We start from the raw sequence: 17,178 nt of genomic DNA, 5'->3' as shown, positions 1-17,178 counted from the left end.
GGGTAAGTGATGTGATTCCCCTCACAGCTCGCAGGCAGGCACATCATGTCACCGCAGCTACAATCAGCCAGCTCTGAAGGTGTACCAGTTAAATGTCCTCATTTAATAGTTCCTTTTTTCGTGTACAGACAAAAAAAAAAAAGATTCTGTGACTGAGGGTCTCTCTTACGTGGACCCTATATTACATCATATCATTTGGGATTTTAAAAATGTTATCTGGGTGCCTTAACGGGCTTAAGCCCCAAGTATATATAAAATACAATCTCCACCACTAATGAAAAGATAAAGAATGTGGGCAAAACATAAACACTAGAGAAGCTTTTAATGCTAATCCATAAAACAGAATGCTCTAGAGTACATCAGCTTGGATTTATTGAACTTTATCTTAAACAATTGGATTTTTCTGTTATTGCTTTTTGAGAAATGAGCAACTCCTAAACCAGGCTCATCTAAATGCTTCCTACCTTTTTTTCTTTTTCTGTGAAAGCCAAGGGAAATAATAAATATTAATTATTTATTTCAGTGACAGGACATACATTTATTCATCGTAAATCAGTTAAAGTAACAATCAGTAATTTCCTCCACACTTTCGGGTCATAAGGAGCCCAGTTTTAATTGGGCCTAAACAAACAGATTTTGAGTTGGAAACAAGTATCGTGTGTGCCCATAGAATTACAAAGTGCTTTGCCCAGAGTCAGCAGACTTAATGAGGCCGAACCTTTGCTCTTCCCTTAGACCAACACTAAGGAGGCAGGGTGTGGCTTCCTGGTGGGTGGGTGACGCTCTGTGAGAGGCTTGGCACTTTACCAGTGACCAGTTTCAATTTCTTCAGGAGTTTCCTAAACATAACAAATATATTATTATGCAACTTTCTCCCCTGCATTTGGTTGAGCAAACAAACACTTTAGACCTAGAGTTTCCAAAGAGGCAGGAAAAAAAGTAAAGGAGAAAAATACTGGCCTACACAGTTTTAGAGACCTTCAGGGTACACAGCAGAAAGAGAGTAAGATGAAATGAAATTATATGTTTTTAAATGATTTTTGACAGAGAAGCAAGAGATTATACGGACTAAATCTGTGCAGTCCGTACATTGATTAGTCACAGATAAAAAAACACATTACATTTTTCCCCCCTCTTGTTTTTGATTCTGAAAATACCATTTCTCTAGACTGCCATTTGTCCACACCCCTTTTAATTCAAGTGTAGGGAATCAGAATAAGCAGCAAGAAAGCCCCAAATGTACTGCATCACTGGGTAACTGCAGCGGGGGTTCTCAGGTATTTCTGGGCCCACCGCAAAGATTTGCAGGAGTCGGACTGGCATCTGCGATGCTCACTTTAACAGCAGGTGGTCCTAAGGCAAGTGATGAGAGAGTCAGTGCTTTCAAATATATTGCCTAAAACTCAACTTGCTGCAATAACTATTTCAGAGTGTTGGGGTTTATTTAAATGTAGAGCCTGTAAATCGAAGATTCTGAGGACCGAAACGTGAAAGCAACACATGCTCCTTGGCCCGGTGGAAAGTAGGGTGGTGGTGGGAGCTGGAGAGACTCTTGCTGGATTCAGTGGTTCTCAAGAATCTCCTGGGGAGCTTTTAAAACCTGTTGATGTCTAGAGCCCAACCAGAAAGAATTTAATAGGTTTGGGGTGAGTCCTAACTGTCAGGATTTCCTTACAAGGATCCCAAGAAAAAAAAAAAAAAAAAAAAAAGGATCCCAAGAGAGTCACAGGGTCAGGAAGGTGTTGAAAACTGTGGCCCTAATTTTTAAAACAAGTATCCACTTTTGTAAAGATGAGTGTTATACCCTAGGAGAAAGTATTTTCCATATGAGATCTCTGGTATATACCGGTATGTAATATAAGATGTTTTCTCTTAATTATAAAATAGTAAGTATCATTATCATGAAAGCATTATGAATAATAATCCCATCAAATGATATATCAAGTATTATGTTATTAAATTATATTATTAGATGATCATAATTATTACAAATAAATCAAAATCATACTGTTAAAATATTATTTAAAAATGATTTTGAATAATAATGATAATTATTTTTATAATTAGGCAATTCTGGCTAAAAAAAAAAAAAAAAACAGCTGGCTCTCTAAAACAAATGTTGTCTTCCAGTGTTTTCCACGTGACCACAGAGACTTTACAAAGAGTTACCGTCTTCCGTCTATTTCCTAATCTTTCAATGAATTTGGTTTCTTACTGGGATCCACTCTGATGAGCACATAGAATGAAGTATGACGACAGCGCATTACTTGATTATACTTTGAAAGCATGACTAAAGTGTACCTGCATTCTACTTGCATCAGAAATCAGAGGGCCAACTGACCCGGGTGGAACTGGCATCTGAGTTGGATTTGACCTGGTCAGACTCAAAGGGGGAGGCTGATTACGGAACACAGTTGACAGGCAGAGATGGACAGTCTCTTTCATTGCTTTCAGCTGTGAGTCCTGCGGGGGGAAAAAAGAGAGATGACAACTTTTACATGTGGATCCAGTTGTTCTTTTTGATTTGAGTCTCTCTGTCCTCCTTGCCTACACTCACTCATTCCCCATGCTAACGCCGAAGGTCATCGCCTGACTTCTAAACACCGCTACGACACACGGTGTAATGCACACTCAGTCTGTTAGGAGTTACTGTGTCTCATGATACATTTTTTTTTTAAAGATTTTATTTATTTATTCATGAGAGGCACAGAGAGAGAGGCAGAGACACAGGCAGAGGGAGAAGCAGGCTCCATGCAGGGAGCCCTACGCGGGAGTCGATCCCGGGACTCCAGGATCACACCCTGGGCCGAAGGCAGACACTTAACTGCTGAGCCACCCAGGGATCCCCCTAAACCTATCACCTCTCTATTGGTATCAATCTCTCTTATTACAAATCATTCCCCCCAGCAATGTAGGCACCTGTGTTTCTCAGAGTAGTCTGTAGCACCACTCAATTTGCGCACAGATTGGAAAAATACCAATTTTGTTTCTAATAAAACACTTATTTCCTGTGGGCCTTGTTAAGTGGAGGGAATTAATCTGATGTGATCATAAATTCTATTATTTACACCTTCTTATATTTGCATAGGATTTCACAATATTTCAAGCTCTCTCACAGGCAAGAAATAACTTTATGCTTTCTAACATCTGTAGAACTGGTATCTTTATTACTAATTTACTCTGACGCAATTAAAGTTCGAGGTTTCCAGAATTTTTTTCCGGTTTATATCACAAGGCAGACTGAACTACTGTAGACAACCATCTGTAACTCCCATCTTCCAGATTCCACTGCTAAAAATATTTTTAAGTGCTGATAGAGTAATGATAATAATAATAATAATAATAATAATAATAATAAATAATACTAATACAAAGCTGGTACAAATGACAGAGAGAGATCCCCCAGTGCCAAAATGGAGAGAGACACACAACTTTTAGAAAACCTTATGGTCATTCAGGCATAACAAAGGTCATGGATGTAGGCCCAAATAAGAAAATGCCACATAATCATTCATTTCAAGACATGAGGTGTAGCCTTTGGGACAAGAGAGATGAAGAGATCACTGGGGCCAAGACCCTTGGACAAACTGGCACATGTGGAGCGTACCCTCGCAGTGGACCCAGGGGTCAGTGAAGCAGCAACGTCTGCTGTCCTCCTGTGGAGGTAGTATTCTTCTACAGTCTTCTTCTACAGTCTATGCCAGGAATACACACCCTCATATAGCATCTGCTCCTATTTCCTCTCTCCTGAAGAGTAGCGACCATGACTTAGATCCTTCCCAATGTCTACCTCTGAGCTTTCTACTCTTGTGTGGTATATGATAAGGTTTATCTTTAAGATGAGAAAGAATGTTTTTTTCTAGAAGAACAGCAAGTTAAGAAATCTAATTGATCTGGGCAAGAGATTAAAAAATAAGCAACAAAAAGCATCAGTAAGAGCAGCAACTGGGAACACATAAGAAATAGGACCGACATGTATTGCCTTCTTATTCATATTGCCCTGACAAGGTGTCTAGGATGACATAAAAATCTGATAAGAACTAGGGTGGAGGAATGTTGGTAAGTGGACAGGGCAGGGCTAAGCTAAATGATGATCTTTCACTCAAAGTGGACCCTTTTATCTGCTTGCCTGAGCCCCTGAATTCTTGTCTTCATCCAACCCAGTAATTTCAATCTATTATTTGTTTTCTTCATATAATTTGTCTCTAATTTTTATGTACACAGGCAAGTTGCCTATTTTGTTCAGAACTGTGTATTTAGGACTTAACCTAATTCCTGATGCAGTAGAAGGGACTCGCCAGAAAGTTTTTTGAGTAAATGACAAACACTTAGGTGAAAATGTTGTTTCTTTATGCCAGGGAAAGAAAGTGACAAACTCTGTCAATGAAAATAAATAATAGTTCAGATTTCTCTCCCTATGGGTGGTTTGTTATAATCACGGCTAACTCTTCTCTTCTCGCACTACAGCATAGGACATCGTGGCACTGGGTCAGGGGAGAAATAGCCCAGGTGGCACTGGACAATTTAGACACGTTTTCTGTCTCACATGTTACAGTGAGACAGAACTCAGTGGAAATAGAGTTAATGCGACAGAGTCAGGCAAGTTTGGGCCCAGACCCAAAGTTAACGTGGCTTTGAAGTGTAGATGTTCAATCATCTCAGATCATGCAGGAGGTAACGATGGTTATTTTATTCCCTGCATTCATATCTTGGCTCCTCTACATACACTATGCATGTATCTGTAACAGGTTTACAGTCTATGTTTCCATGATGAACAAATTTCTGAGTAATGGTTGAACTTGGATGTGAAAATAAAGAATGAACTGCATCAGCTTAATTTGCTTAGAACATCGATTTTCAGTAAATGCTGTTCAGGGAAGACCAACTTTCCAATGGAACAATACGCAAGAATGTGCACATATGCTACTATATTTTTAATCATCTGAACTTGGTGCGATCATCTCATCTGTTCCACTGGTGTCCTGGCATGGTCAGGACCATCCCAGATGCCAGAGTCAACATCCCACAGACATACCCTCCAGCGTCTCACCTTTCCTGGCCATGGTCATTAGCTATCTCTGCTCTTGTGTTTCAACTGATGCTTAAGTCTCTTGGCCCCTGATTTTATTTCTTTTTTGGACCACGAGCATACAACTTGGCCTCCTACCTTAGGTTCCACCTCCGTTCCTTGATCACATCGTAGATTTTTCCTGCCAGAGATCACATACTGCTGCGAGCCACCCTGCCCTAATTTGCTCCGCTTTCCACCACAAAAACAGCTTTCAGTTAGTTCCTCTGACTCAACAGAGCCTGGCACTGACACTACTCAGGTTCGAGATGACCCAGTTCCATAAGCAGGACTCAGACAATGAGGTTGCACCACGACATCATTATGTTTCCATTTCTACTGCTAGCTGTGGTCTGGTTTGAAATCACAGGTTACTGCTCACTTGGAAGTTCACTGTAACAAGATGTCACCTGATGAAATACGATATAAACTGTACAGAGTACACTTTGTCCAAGATCTTACAACCTATTCCCTCCTAGGGTCAGTCTCGTTTTTGCCCTGCCTTTCTCCTCCTTGCCTCAGACCCCGTTTCTCACTTGCTTTGCCACAGAGTAGTAAGATGCAAAACTTTTTAAGGAAGAACCTGATTACCTCAACCTCTTTTTACTTATAGACCATCAAAGATTCCCAATGTATTTGCTTCTTAGAGCCTTCACACTTGCTGTTTCCTGTGCCTATGAGCCCCTTTTCCAAATATCTATTAGAAAACTTCCACTTAGGGGGCACCTGGGTAGCTCAATCGGTTGAGTGTCTGAATCTTGGTTTTGGTTCAGGTCATAATCTCACAGGTCATGACATTGAGCCCCACGTGGGGCTCCACACTCACCGGGGAGTCTGCTTGAAGATTCTCTCCCTCTGCCCCTCCCCTCACTTGCTCTCTCTCTCTCTAAAGTAAATAAATTAATCATTAGAAAAGTAAATAAAATACTAATGCTTCTGCTATATAATATGCAAAGTTTAAAAGGAATTACTGTGTACATATATGATCTTAACATGGGTCGGAGATTTAGAAGGTAATTGTTCATGTGTCTGTAGGCAAGTATTTTTCTCAGAAAATGCATTTTTTTCTGGGAACAACAGGATATACCTTGCAAAGACAACTGTGCCCCTTCTTTCTTGTCTCCTAACAGATAAAAATTCACAAGATATTATTCCCCCTCCTCTTAATTCATTTCCACAAAGATGTGAGGTCCTCAGAGAGATCTGGGTATGGATTAACTGCTGGCTTGGAAAGACCACAAAGGGCTGTGAATCCCAAGGCTTTTCCCTAACTTTTACTTTGGCCACGAAAGCAGCTCTATGAATCTTGTATGGTGCACTTTGACATTTTTGATTCTCTATCTAGATAAGTGCTAGGTCCCTTGTATGTAGAATAAATAGCAAGTTCATTGAGTTATGAAATTAGATCTTCATTTACCCACTTAATCAATAGCTGCTTATGACGCTCAACCTCTGTGTCGGACACACATGGCAAAGCCAGTTCTTATTCTTTTACTACTTAGTCCTGGGAATGTGTAGGTTGCCTCACACTCTGTCATCTTTTTCTCTTTTTTTCTTTATGATTTTACTTATTTATTTGTTTTTTTAGAGAGTATGCACACAGGAGCAGGGAGAGGAGCAGAGGGAGAGAGAGGGGGAAAGGATCTCAAGCAGACCCCCCAGAGCTGGATCCCACGACCCTGAGATCATGACCTGAGCTGAAACCCAGAGTCAGATGCTGAACTGACTGGGCCTCCCAGGTGCCCCCAACACGTGTCATCTTTAATATGTATGTAAATCATGCATGCTTTCCAGAGCAAAATTGTGTGATGGTCAGATTCAACAGACAAAAAAAAAAAAAAAAAAGTTTTTTTTTTTTAATATGAAAGTTTGAGAGATAGTTTTCCACACTATAAAGCTGTTTTTACATTCCAGTAGCTGAGGCTTCCTATAATTCATAAGATATTGCCAAATAAATAATTGATTGTTTGGAAAACCAAGCTTGATTCTTAGATCTTCGGATTATTTTTGTTTATGTTGTGATAGTAAACTGAAATCTCTTTTATTAAATATGTCATGAGAGCCAAGTTAGAGCACAAAGATGTTTTCGTAATATTTATGAAGTATTTAAGGTTATTTGGAGCTAGCTAGGCACCTGAAGAGAGTAAAAAATCTCATATAAAGATGATGGAGAGAGGTAGTGAGCAATTTCATTAAAGTGTAGTTTTTCTCCATTTTGAAGTGAGCTACTATTTCTACCTGCCTTTATGACCCCAGCTTATGAGCCTCATACATATGGTACAAGGGATTTGTTGAAACTGACCTCTAGTAAAATGAAATGCTTTTATAGTTTACTGTAGCAAAAGGAATGACAAGATCTGGAAGGCTAAAGAGAAAAATGGTTAACACAAACAGGCAGTCTCTCCAATCTCAGTCACTGACGTTAATAATTACTACGCTTACTGAGGGTTTTCCATGTGCCAAGACTTCTTAGTCCTTTACTTTGTTGGATGCATATAATCTTCTCACCACCTTTATAAAGTAAGTTTTATTATTATTAATTATTATTATTACTATTATTATTATTATTATTATTCCATTTTGCAGTGATGCATAATGAGTCTGAGGAATTCGAACACGGCCATTCGGTGGGAGAGTTGTGACTGAAGAAAGGCAGGCTGATTCTGGAAACCTTTATTTAAACACTGCAACATAAAGGCTCTTGTGCTAAATCCAGACTGTGGCATGGTGTGGGCTAGGCACACCCGAGTGGGGAGTGGGTAGAGATGGGGTGGAGAAAAGCATACAATGGGTAAGAGGAAGGAGGAAAACCCTCAGTCAACCTGGAGTTCTGTGACTCAGGCTAAATTATAATTTGCTCGTGACATATTATGTGACTACTGCACTTTGTACAACTCGCAAGTACTTATAATGCACTCACCCTCTGTGCTTCTGAGACTTCCTAGCTCCACAAACAATTATTTCCTAATTTTTGGCATGCAACATACTGTGAGAGCTGTGGAACTCTACAGCACGCACCCAACATGTTTTCTGTTTCCCCTAGATCTGACCACGTGGGGGTCACACGAATGGCATTTCGAACCTGACTGAGTGGATCGTGTGAAGTCAAATCAGGGAAAAGATTTAACGGAAGGGGGGTACATTCCAACAGTCAGAGCTGCTAAAAAATCAAAGGAGGCTGGGCTTCCTTGGGATCCCAGAAATCCAATGTCTTCCTAGGATTTAGAGTATCTCATAGAGATTGTGGCAGGGATGTTGGAGAAAGGATTAAAAAAAATGGTCTAGTTGAATTTTAGGATTTATATGTATCTCTGACTTTCTGATTCTCCCAACTCTATAGAGAATCGTGTCCCTTTTTAAAAAGTTATATTATGTAGCATGAGTTGGATAGAGTCAGAGATTAACATAGATTAGTATAAACTTATTTTTCACATAAATTAAAATAAATCTCGTAAAGCTGGAATCATGGCAAGATGAATTTTACTTGGTCTAGTCTACAAAATGGCATGCAGGCTTTCTTTAAAATCCTAAACAGGATCTTAAATACTTGGAAAATATGAAATAAGATGATCACAAAGGAAAAGAATGGTTAAAATATTTAGTTGTTATTTTTTTTTAATTTTTATTTATTTATGATAGTAACAGAGAGGGAAAGAGAGGCAGAGACACAGGCAGAGAGAAGCAGGCTCCATGCACCGGGAGCCCCACGTGGGAATCGATCCTGGGTCTCCAGGATCGCGCCCTAGGCCAAAGGCAGGCGCCAAACCGCTGCGCCACCCAGGGATCCCCTTTAGTTGTTATTTAAGCAAGGAGATACCATAAGGACTCCAGGAGGAGTCTACCCAAAAAATTCTATCTCCTCTAACCCGTATCAAAACACCCATGGTTTACCCTGTGGCTAGGAGGCAATCTCTTTTCCTTACAAACCAGCTAAATAAACGTACGCAGCATATTATTGCAAAGCAAGTCTATGATCTTACTTGCTTAATTTTTTTAAGTAAAACGACTGGTAAGCAGTGATCACAGAAACGGAAGGCTCTTGACAGCAGATAGCACAGTTTCTTCATGGTTTAAAATAACATTTTTAAAAATACAGGGGCATACAGAGAACAATATAACAATTATAATAAGTATCAGGTAAATAGCAAGCTGAATTAAATACTGAAAAGCCTCACGTTTATATTATATTTTTGTCATATGTGATATTTATTATACTTTAATAAAATACATATAACATGCATATACATATTGGTAATATATGCACACATGTGCTACGTACACCTAATGTATATACCAAATGAGGCATGCATGTAGTGTGTACAAACTATGTGTGTGTGTGTGTGTGTGTGTGTAAATTAAAGACTATCTGCATCCATACATTTATAGAAAAATGAAACACTTGGGAAACAGGAGAGGTAGTTTTAAGCACCCTTAGTGTGATTTTACTCCATCTTTCCCCAAAGGCAATGGGTTCTTGAATTTGCATGTATTTTTCTATTTTACCTATTTATATGATATATAATCCAAAAAATGTGATTTGTGTATTTGAACAATTATTAAATACCATATATCTAATTCTGATTCTTTTTACTCAACAGTATGCTACAGATGTGTTAATACCGTTATAAAGTCTTTGTATTTATTCATCAAAATTAAATTTTGATTACTATTTGAAAATATGAGTATGGAACATGTAGGAAATGTATATGCTAATGCTAAGAGTAAGCACTTAAATTATTTCAATATGCTATTAATACAAAAATTGTTGTATTTCATGTTCTTATGCGTGTCTCCAACCACATGGGGATAAGTGTAAATCCCAGGATACACACATTTAAACACTGATTTAATAATTACACTCCCACCACTAGCTTATCGGGATTTGGTATCATTAGACTTTTTAATTTGTACCAGTCTGATGGTGTTGAGATGACATCTCACTGGTTTTAGTCACATTTTTATTTTTCTTAGTTAAGCACCTTTTGTTAATAAATTGTACTGAAATATAGTAGAATTTAAAAAGTGCCTGGGTCTTAAGTATACTTTTAAAAATCCATATACAATTTTAAGGAATATTGCTGTATACATACTGATGTAGGATGGTGAGATCTGTCTCTTGGACTCATCTATAATTTCCGATTTGGAAAATTCTAAGTCTTTATCTCTACAAATATTGCTTCTGTTTGTCATTCTTTTGGGACAACAATTATAAATACTTAAAAATTTTAAGGTTAATATACATTTCTTATTCTTTCTGTTTATGTTCCATTTATTTGTACTTTCTCTATGTTACTAAAGGTATTTGATATTAATTTTCCTTATATGTCTTCAGTTCTATTATGTCCGATTATCTAATCAGCTACTGAACAAAGTTAAAGTCTCAGTTAGATGCTTTGCATTATTTAGTTCTACAATATCGACTTGATTTTTTTAATAGATTCCAAGTCTAGTGAAAAATTTTATCTTTTTATTTGTTTTGTCTACTTTCCTCTATTGTCACACACACACACACACACACACACACACAACCATCATCTTTTTTCTCATTCCAATATCTGAATCAGCTTCAGTTGTGCTTTCCTTGTTCTCTTTCTGTATACTGATCAGATTGTATTTCCTCTCCACACATCTAGAAACAATTTTATTACATGTCAAACACTGTGTATAAATAAACCAAAAAATTTCCAGAGGATATCTTCCACAAGTGAGGGTCTACCTTTCCAGTGTTAGATAGGATGATGGCTGCTAACTCCAACCTAATCAAGAATTGATCTTTATCAGAGGATGTGTTGAAGGCTTAGTAAAATACAGATTACTCCTGGATGGCCCTGTTCCTTTGGCACAGATTTTCCATTCTTTTGATTGAGAAAAATGTGTTGTTTGTCTTCTCAAGTCTGAAATACTATGACTGAGTTCTCAGAGTTTCCTGTATTAATATGTGCTAGACATATATTCTCAGTATTACAGAAAATTACACTGGATATTTAATAAATTGGCATGAGTAAACAAAGAGATTATTTTAAAGTCATCCTCCCCTTTTGAGTGAACTAAAGAATAAAGAAATGTTTATTTCCTTAAACTTCATAAAGTTGATTTAAAAATGAAAAAAAAGAATGAGAGGTGTTTAGAAATTTTGTCAAAGTCTAGCATAACAGTAATTTTGAATTATATAATCAATTTCTCCCTATTTCCCTTTCCATATGCCAATTGCCTGTTCTCCATGTGTGTTTCATATGAAGAACACTGAAAGGAAACTGGTCAACATCAAGTGGGAGTTGTGGTTTATCCTGAGCATACACATTTGTAACACAATGAGTGATTAATAAAACCAAATGAAATAAAGGAGATAAAAAGCATTTAAGAAAATTTTTTTGGAATTAGGGGTGATGGTAGCACAACTTTGTCAACTTTAAAAATGTGACTTCTATGGTATGTGAATTATATTTAAGAAAAGCTGTTATAAAGATGGATGGTCACTCCCTCTTGCAATATTTTTATATGAACAAAGTTGGTTAGAAGTGCTACTTTCTTTAATGATTCTACCTCCAGAACTCTGATTTAAGATTTCCAAAATAAAAAGTGTCAATGACTACTTCCATGTGTTCCATGACTCATTCATGCAGGGTTAATCTGGCATCTTTGCTGGCCCTTACAGCGTGTTTATTCATGGTGTTACAGAATACATGTACTCGTAAGGTGGAAAATGAAAAGTCATGAACTCACAAGGCTGAACCTTGAGTCAATTTACGATAGCAGCAAAAAGGAGGAAAGATTTGGGTTCCACATTTTTTGAACTCACGGATTCTATAACCATCTTCCATCTACAGCATCCGGAAGTGCATTGATAAATCAGGTGAAGCAATGGGTCTACTCTAGCTTCGTCTGCTAAAACTGAAGCTATGAGGACTCATAGATGTAAACTTACCCGGTCAAGAGCTGCTTTCTCCAGCTCATTTTTGGCCACAGCTAATTTTCGTTCCAATTCAGTAAGTTGTTGGGCCTGTAAAATGAAAGGGAGGCAAACCTTCTTAGTAAATTCTATAATGCTCTTTTCACTTTAAGCATCTTTCTTTTTTTTTTTATTAAGCATCTTTCATTCATTGAAAAGAATAAAAAAAAATACTTTGTGAAGTCTATTTAGAATTCAGTTTAAAAATACTGTATAACCTTTGATTAAGCTTTCAGAAAATGGTGCATTCTGGATTAATTAATATGTACTACATTCTTCACTGGACCAAAATATCTAGTTGCAAAGTTCCAGCTCAAGGCCCTGAATATACTTTGACTTCTTATGTCAGCTATGTTTCCAGTTGTTCTACACTGGATTAGATTTCCCTAAAATTCATATATTGAAGGTCTAACGAACCCCCTCCCGATATGTGGTTGTATTTGGAGACAGGGCCTTTAGGGAGGTAATTAGGTGTGGGGCCCTAATCCCATATGACTCATGTCTTGATAAGAAGAGGCACCAGAAATCTCTCTCTCTCTCCATGTTCACATAGAGTAAAGCCAATGTGAGGACTCAAGTGGCACCATCTGTAAGCGAGGAAGATCCCTCATGAGAAACCACATCTACCAGCACCTTAATCTCAGATTTCTTGCCCTTAGAATGGTGAGAAAATAAATTTCTGTTGTTTGAGTCACCCAGTCTGTGGCTTATACTATGGCAGTCTGAACAGACTAGTGTAATAGCGTTCATTCTTTTTATTATTGAGGTTTAATCCAACACACATCTCTATCCTACCATATCCCAGTACCTTTGCAAATGCCATAACTGTTCTGTTAAAAAAGAGCAATGGCTTCAGATCTGGAAGATGTATTTATATCTAGAAGATGCTCAGCAGACTCCTAAAGGACTTGCAGAAGAACCTGCCTCCTCTCAGGTTTCAGAACTTCTCTATACCCCTGGCCTTTCCCTGTCTCCTACATTTAGCCAATGAAAATAATCTCAAACTGTAAAGAATGGAAGATCTTCCTCATGGTCTTGTTGGGGAAGGAGACTGAATTCACCAGGAAAAGTTGACAGCAGAAGGCTTATCACTTAATAGCTACCTAATCCATGTATATAAAATATATCACATGTGTATTTATAAATGTATATGCTTAAAAATAAAATTTTGAACTAAAAAAACAGAGAAAGTGGACTTCCAATATGAAGGTATCCATAAGTGGAAGAAAACCAACAAGCTCTGAGTCCTAGGCCCCCACCTGTATTCACCTTGGCTCTGTTTGTCTCTATCTTTCCTATCTTCTCACCACCGAACCCCACACTGTGAAGACCTTGGGGCCACAGGCCTCAGTCTCACATCCCTAACCCTTTACTAATGCCATCCTACCCAGCTGTGCATTGCTGCTGCGTTGGGGCCATCGACCTTCCTCAACCACTGAGCACTCAAGACTCACACTGGGACTGTCCCTGGCCACCACTGGCCCTGCCTAAGCCAGCTTCTGTCCACAGAACTGAGTCTCAATGGATGGAAGGAGAAGGATGTCTCTTCTATCTCTCGCTGTGTCCTCAGCCAAGGATAGGAGTTAGGGACAATGGAGAGGGGTAGTGGGCCAACCCACACTCCCACTTGTTATGGGCTAGGTCCTCAGAAGTTGGGGAAAGGGAGTGAGCGTGTCTGTACTAGCCTCAGTCTACATTCTAGTGACCATCTGAAGGAACTGCCATGCTGCCCAGTAAGTCCTCATGTCTCACTCCACCCCCACCCCCAGGTTCTCATGCTATTTTCTTTCTCAGGTCCTCTTTGGTGGGCATCCACTCTCCTCAGGATGCCACCATCAGTTCCCTGCAGTCCAGAGGGGTCTGCATAGGGATAGGACTTCCTGCCTTGGCCTGTTTTCCTCCCTGGGAGGATTTCAGCCCAAATCCTGTCATTCATCCTAGAGGATCCCTACTAAAGAATGACCCAGATTGCTCAGTAACATAGCAATCCAGGAAACTTGTTTTAGGGCAGATAGAATGAATTCCAACAGAAATAAAAAATATGCCTTTGAAAGCTATTCCCAGGATTTTAAGTATTTACCTCTTCTAAGGACTCATTGAACCTGGTAAAATCTAGCCAAGAGATCTTAGAAGACAGAAGGTTATAAGATGAATAAGGAAAATAATCAAAGGAATTGTAGATACTGACATATATTATCATATGTTGGTGCTACTTTTGGAAGGAAGAGCTACCGGATGCATATATAGTAGCTATAAAATTTCATTAAATAATAATAGTTCTATGGATGTGAATCTATCAGAAGACACATAAAAGACAGAATATTTTACTATATAGTAAATTTTATTGTATTTAAAAAAATATTTTATTTATTTGTTCATAAGAGACACAGAGACACAGGCAGAGGGAGAAGCAGACTCCCTGTGACGAGCCCAATGCAGGACTCAATCCCTGGACCCTGGGAGCATGACCTGAGCCAAAGGCAGAGGCTCCACCACTAGCCACCCAGATGCCTCCCAAATTTTGTTTGTTTTAAGTCAAGTTGATTTGTTTTCTTTTTTTTTTTTTTAGATTTTATTTATTTGAGAGAGATACACACACAGAGAGATAGTGAGAGAGAGCACAAGTTGGGAGGAGAGAGAGCAGACTCCCCACTGAGGAGGAAGCCAAATGTAGGACTCAATCCCAGGACCCTGGAATCATGACCTGACCAAAGGCAGATGCCCAACCCACTGAGCCATCCAGGTGCCCCTACTTGTTTTCTCAATTTAACTCCAGTAAAATAAAAGATAGGGTGACTTATGAGGAGCTAGTCATGATTCTGAGCAGCTTTCATTCACATTTAATCACTGAACAAGTTTCTATGAAAGGACTGATTCTTCTCAGGCCAGGAAACATCATCTGTGTCCGCAGGTTGAAAACATACATGAGTGGCAAGCATGTAAAGTGAACATCACATTATGAAATTCTTTTTTGTAATAATTAATTTTTTGAATTTAAATTCAATTTGCCACCATATAGTATGACACCCAGTGCTCATCCCATCAGTGCCCATCACCCAGCTAATCCATCTGCTGACCTACCTCCCCTTCCTCAACCCTTTGTTTGTTTCCCAGAGTTAAGAGGCTCTCAGTGGTTAGTCTCCCTCTCTAATATTTCCCACTCAGTTCCCCTCCTTTCCCTCATAAGCCCTTTCACTATTCCTTCTATTCCATATATGGGTGAGACCATATTTACATATGGTAACTGCTAAACATTAAGTGTATCACCTGAGAAGTTAGAGTGCCTTCTTCCTTAATAAAAGTAACGGCAAAACACTATGACATTTAATTTTCATACATGTACATTTTCTCATTTGAGCTTTCTAGTTAGAAGCTAGAGTCCCTATCATAAGTCTTAATTTACTTAAAAAAAAATGTTGCTTCAGAGTTTCAGGTTTTTACAGACCACAAAACACTGGAGGCTGGTTTGGCTGCACCATCCAGTCTTGCTTCTGGATTTGTTCCTTGCTACTTTCCTCAAGAATTTAACTTAAATTGGGCTGGATTATAAAGGAAGACATTAGTGCTGTATATCACACAAAAAACGTGTCTTTTCTCCCCTCTTCTAAGAAACACGAATCTATAGCCATGGTGAATGCTATCAAAAATCTCAGCTATTTCATCTTCTGATGGGAGCATAAGAAAAGGAAGCACTACAGGCATATGCAGCACAATGTCCGCCCCCAACCCCCAAGTGTTTCCTGGCACGGCCTCCTGCCTGGAAAGACTACACTGACCCATCTAGGGCCGGATCAGGGAAGTATGTATATAGACTCTGAGTAGGGAATTCAGAACAGAGCATCCTCCTAATGTTCTGGCCCCTGCAAAGTTTTAATAAAGAGCTTAAATAAGACTACTGTGATTCCTTTATAGGGACATAGGTTGGTAAAGGACTATAATAGCTGAGTCTTTTAGGGGCAGGGAAGAAATGGCCCAGCCCACATTGCAGTAAGTTTGAAGGTGGCATCAGCAAAACAAGGAGAGAAGGCTTCAGAAGCCCTAGCAATGGCTCTGCTGCTTTATTATTGATAAGATGCAATTGCTCTACAACCAATAAAAACACGCAGGTGTGTTCCAGCAAATAATGGACAGCGAGTTTAAGAGACGTCCCATTAGAGTGTGAGGTGAACATATTAGAAATTCTTCATTTTAATTCCAAATGTTAACATCGTAAAATAAGTGCTATTATAAAATATTCTGTAATCTACAATTTTTATACTAAAATATCCTTATATAAAATATTAGAACTTATATTTATGCATTTTCTAAATCCTGTCTATGTTATTTATGCTTATAACATACACGATATGATAGTATAAGAATAATATGATAACAATGATGATAACGGACCTGAACTCTTTCTCTCTGTATTCATTCCACATAAGCTCTATCTGGGACAGAGCATTGTTTCTATGCTCTTAGAATGAGAAACTGAGATACAGATTTATAAAATACCTTGCTCAAGATCACACAGCTGGGCAATAACAGATCTGGAATTCAAATTTAGGCAGTTTGCATCCATAGCTGGTCCTCACCACTAAAGATATGAATGTATATAATCTATTTACAACTAACAAATACACATATATTAAATGACGTGTGCTCAAAATTTACTGATGACCTTTAGATTTAAAGTGTTTGGAATTGGCTCAGACCCTTGGAGAAATTTTGCATGTTTAAGACCTTTCATCATCCATGGAGGATAATAGAGTCATAAGAGAAATGGTCTCAAGTACTCTGTAGGATATACTTGGTAGTTGGTGAAAGGATAATGATAGGACTGGATTTTTATGTATGATTCAATGCATCTATTAGTACATAAGACACACATGTTCCCTGCTCAGCAGCACCAACCTAGAAGATGTGGATAATAGTCAAGAGATATAATATAGACACCTACACCGCCACCAACATCATCTCTACATTCCACTTTACCACAGAGTTAGGAGGCAGGCAATCAACAATTCCTATTTGTTTCTACTCACCCTCAAAAAAGTAGGAAGTTGTGACACCAAGATTATCTTTGGCCATTTGATTCTTTGATTCAATATCTCCTCGCTTCAACGTTAATAAGTTGGCAGTGACACTGACAGACGTGGAACTGATTGACTATTACACGTAA

The 17,178-nt window shown here is 38.5% G+C and overlaps 1 protein-coding gene across 2 annotated transcripts in view; it reads right to left on the bottom strand.

The window, feature by feature from the left end:
• Positions 1 to 17,178, bottom strand: part of LUZP2 (leucine zipper protein 2) — a 477,909-nt gene that overhangs the window by 70,958 nt on the left and 389,773 nt on the right. For both annotated transcript variants that reach the window (XM_025459793.3, XM_035703666.2), the window contains exons 8-9: positions 11,994 to 12,068; positions 2,302 to 2,463 (exon numbers count right to left, since the gene is read on the bottom strand). In XM_025459793.3, the coding sequence (XP_025315578.1) occupies positions 2,302 to 2,463; positions 11,994 to 12,068 (237 nt within the window). The remainder of the gene's footprint in view (positions 1 to 2,301; positions 2,464 to 11,993; positions 12,069 to 17,178) is intronic.

This window comes from Canis lupus, chromosome 21 (genome assembly GCF_003254725.2).
Source record: "Canis lupus dingo isolate Sandy chromosome 21, ASM325472v2, whole genome shotgun sequence".
NCBI lineage: Eukaryota > Metazoa > Chordata > Mammalia > Carnivora > Canidae > Canis > Canis lupus.
The sequence above is the reverse complement of the archived record's forward strand: the minus strand, read 5'-3'. Positions and strand labels throughout refer to the sequence as shown.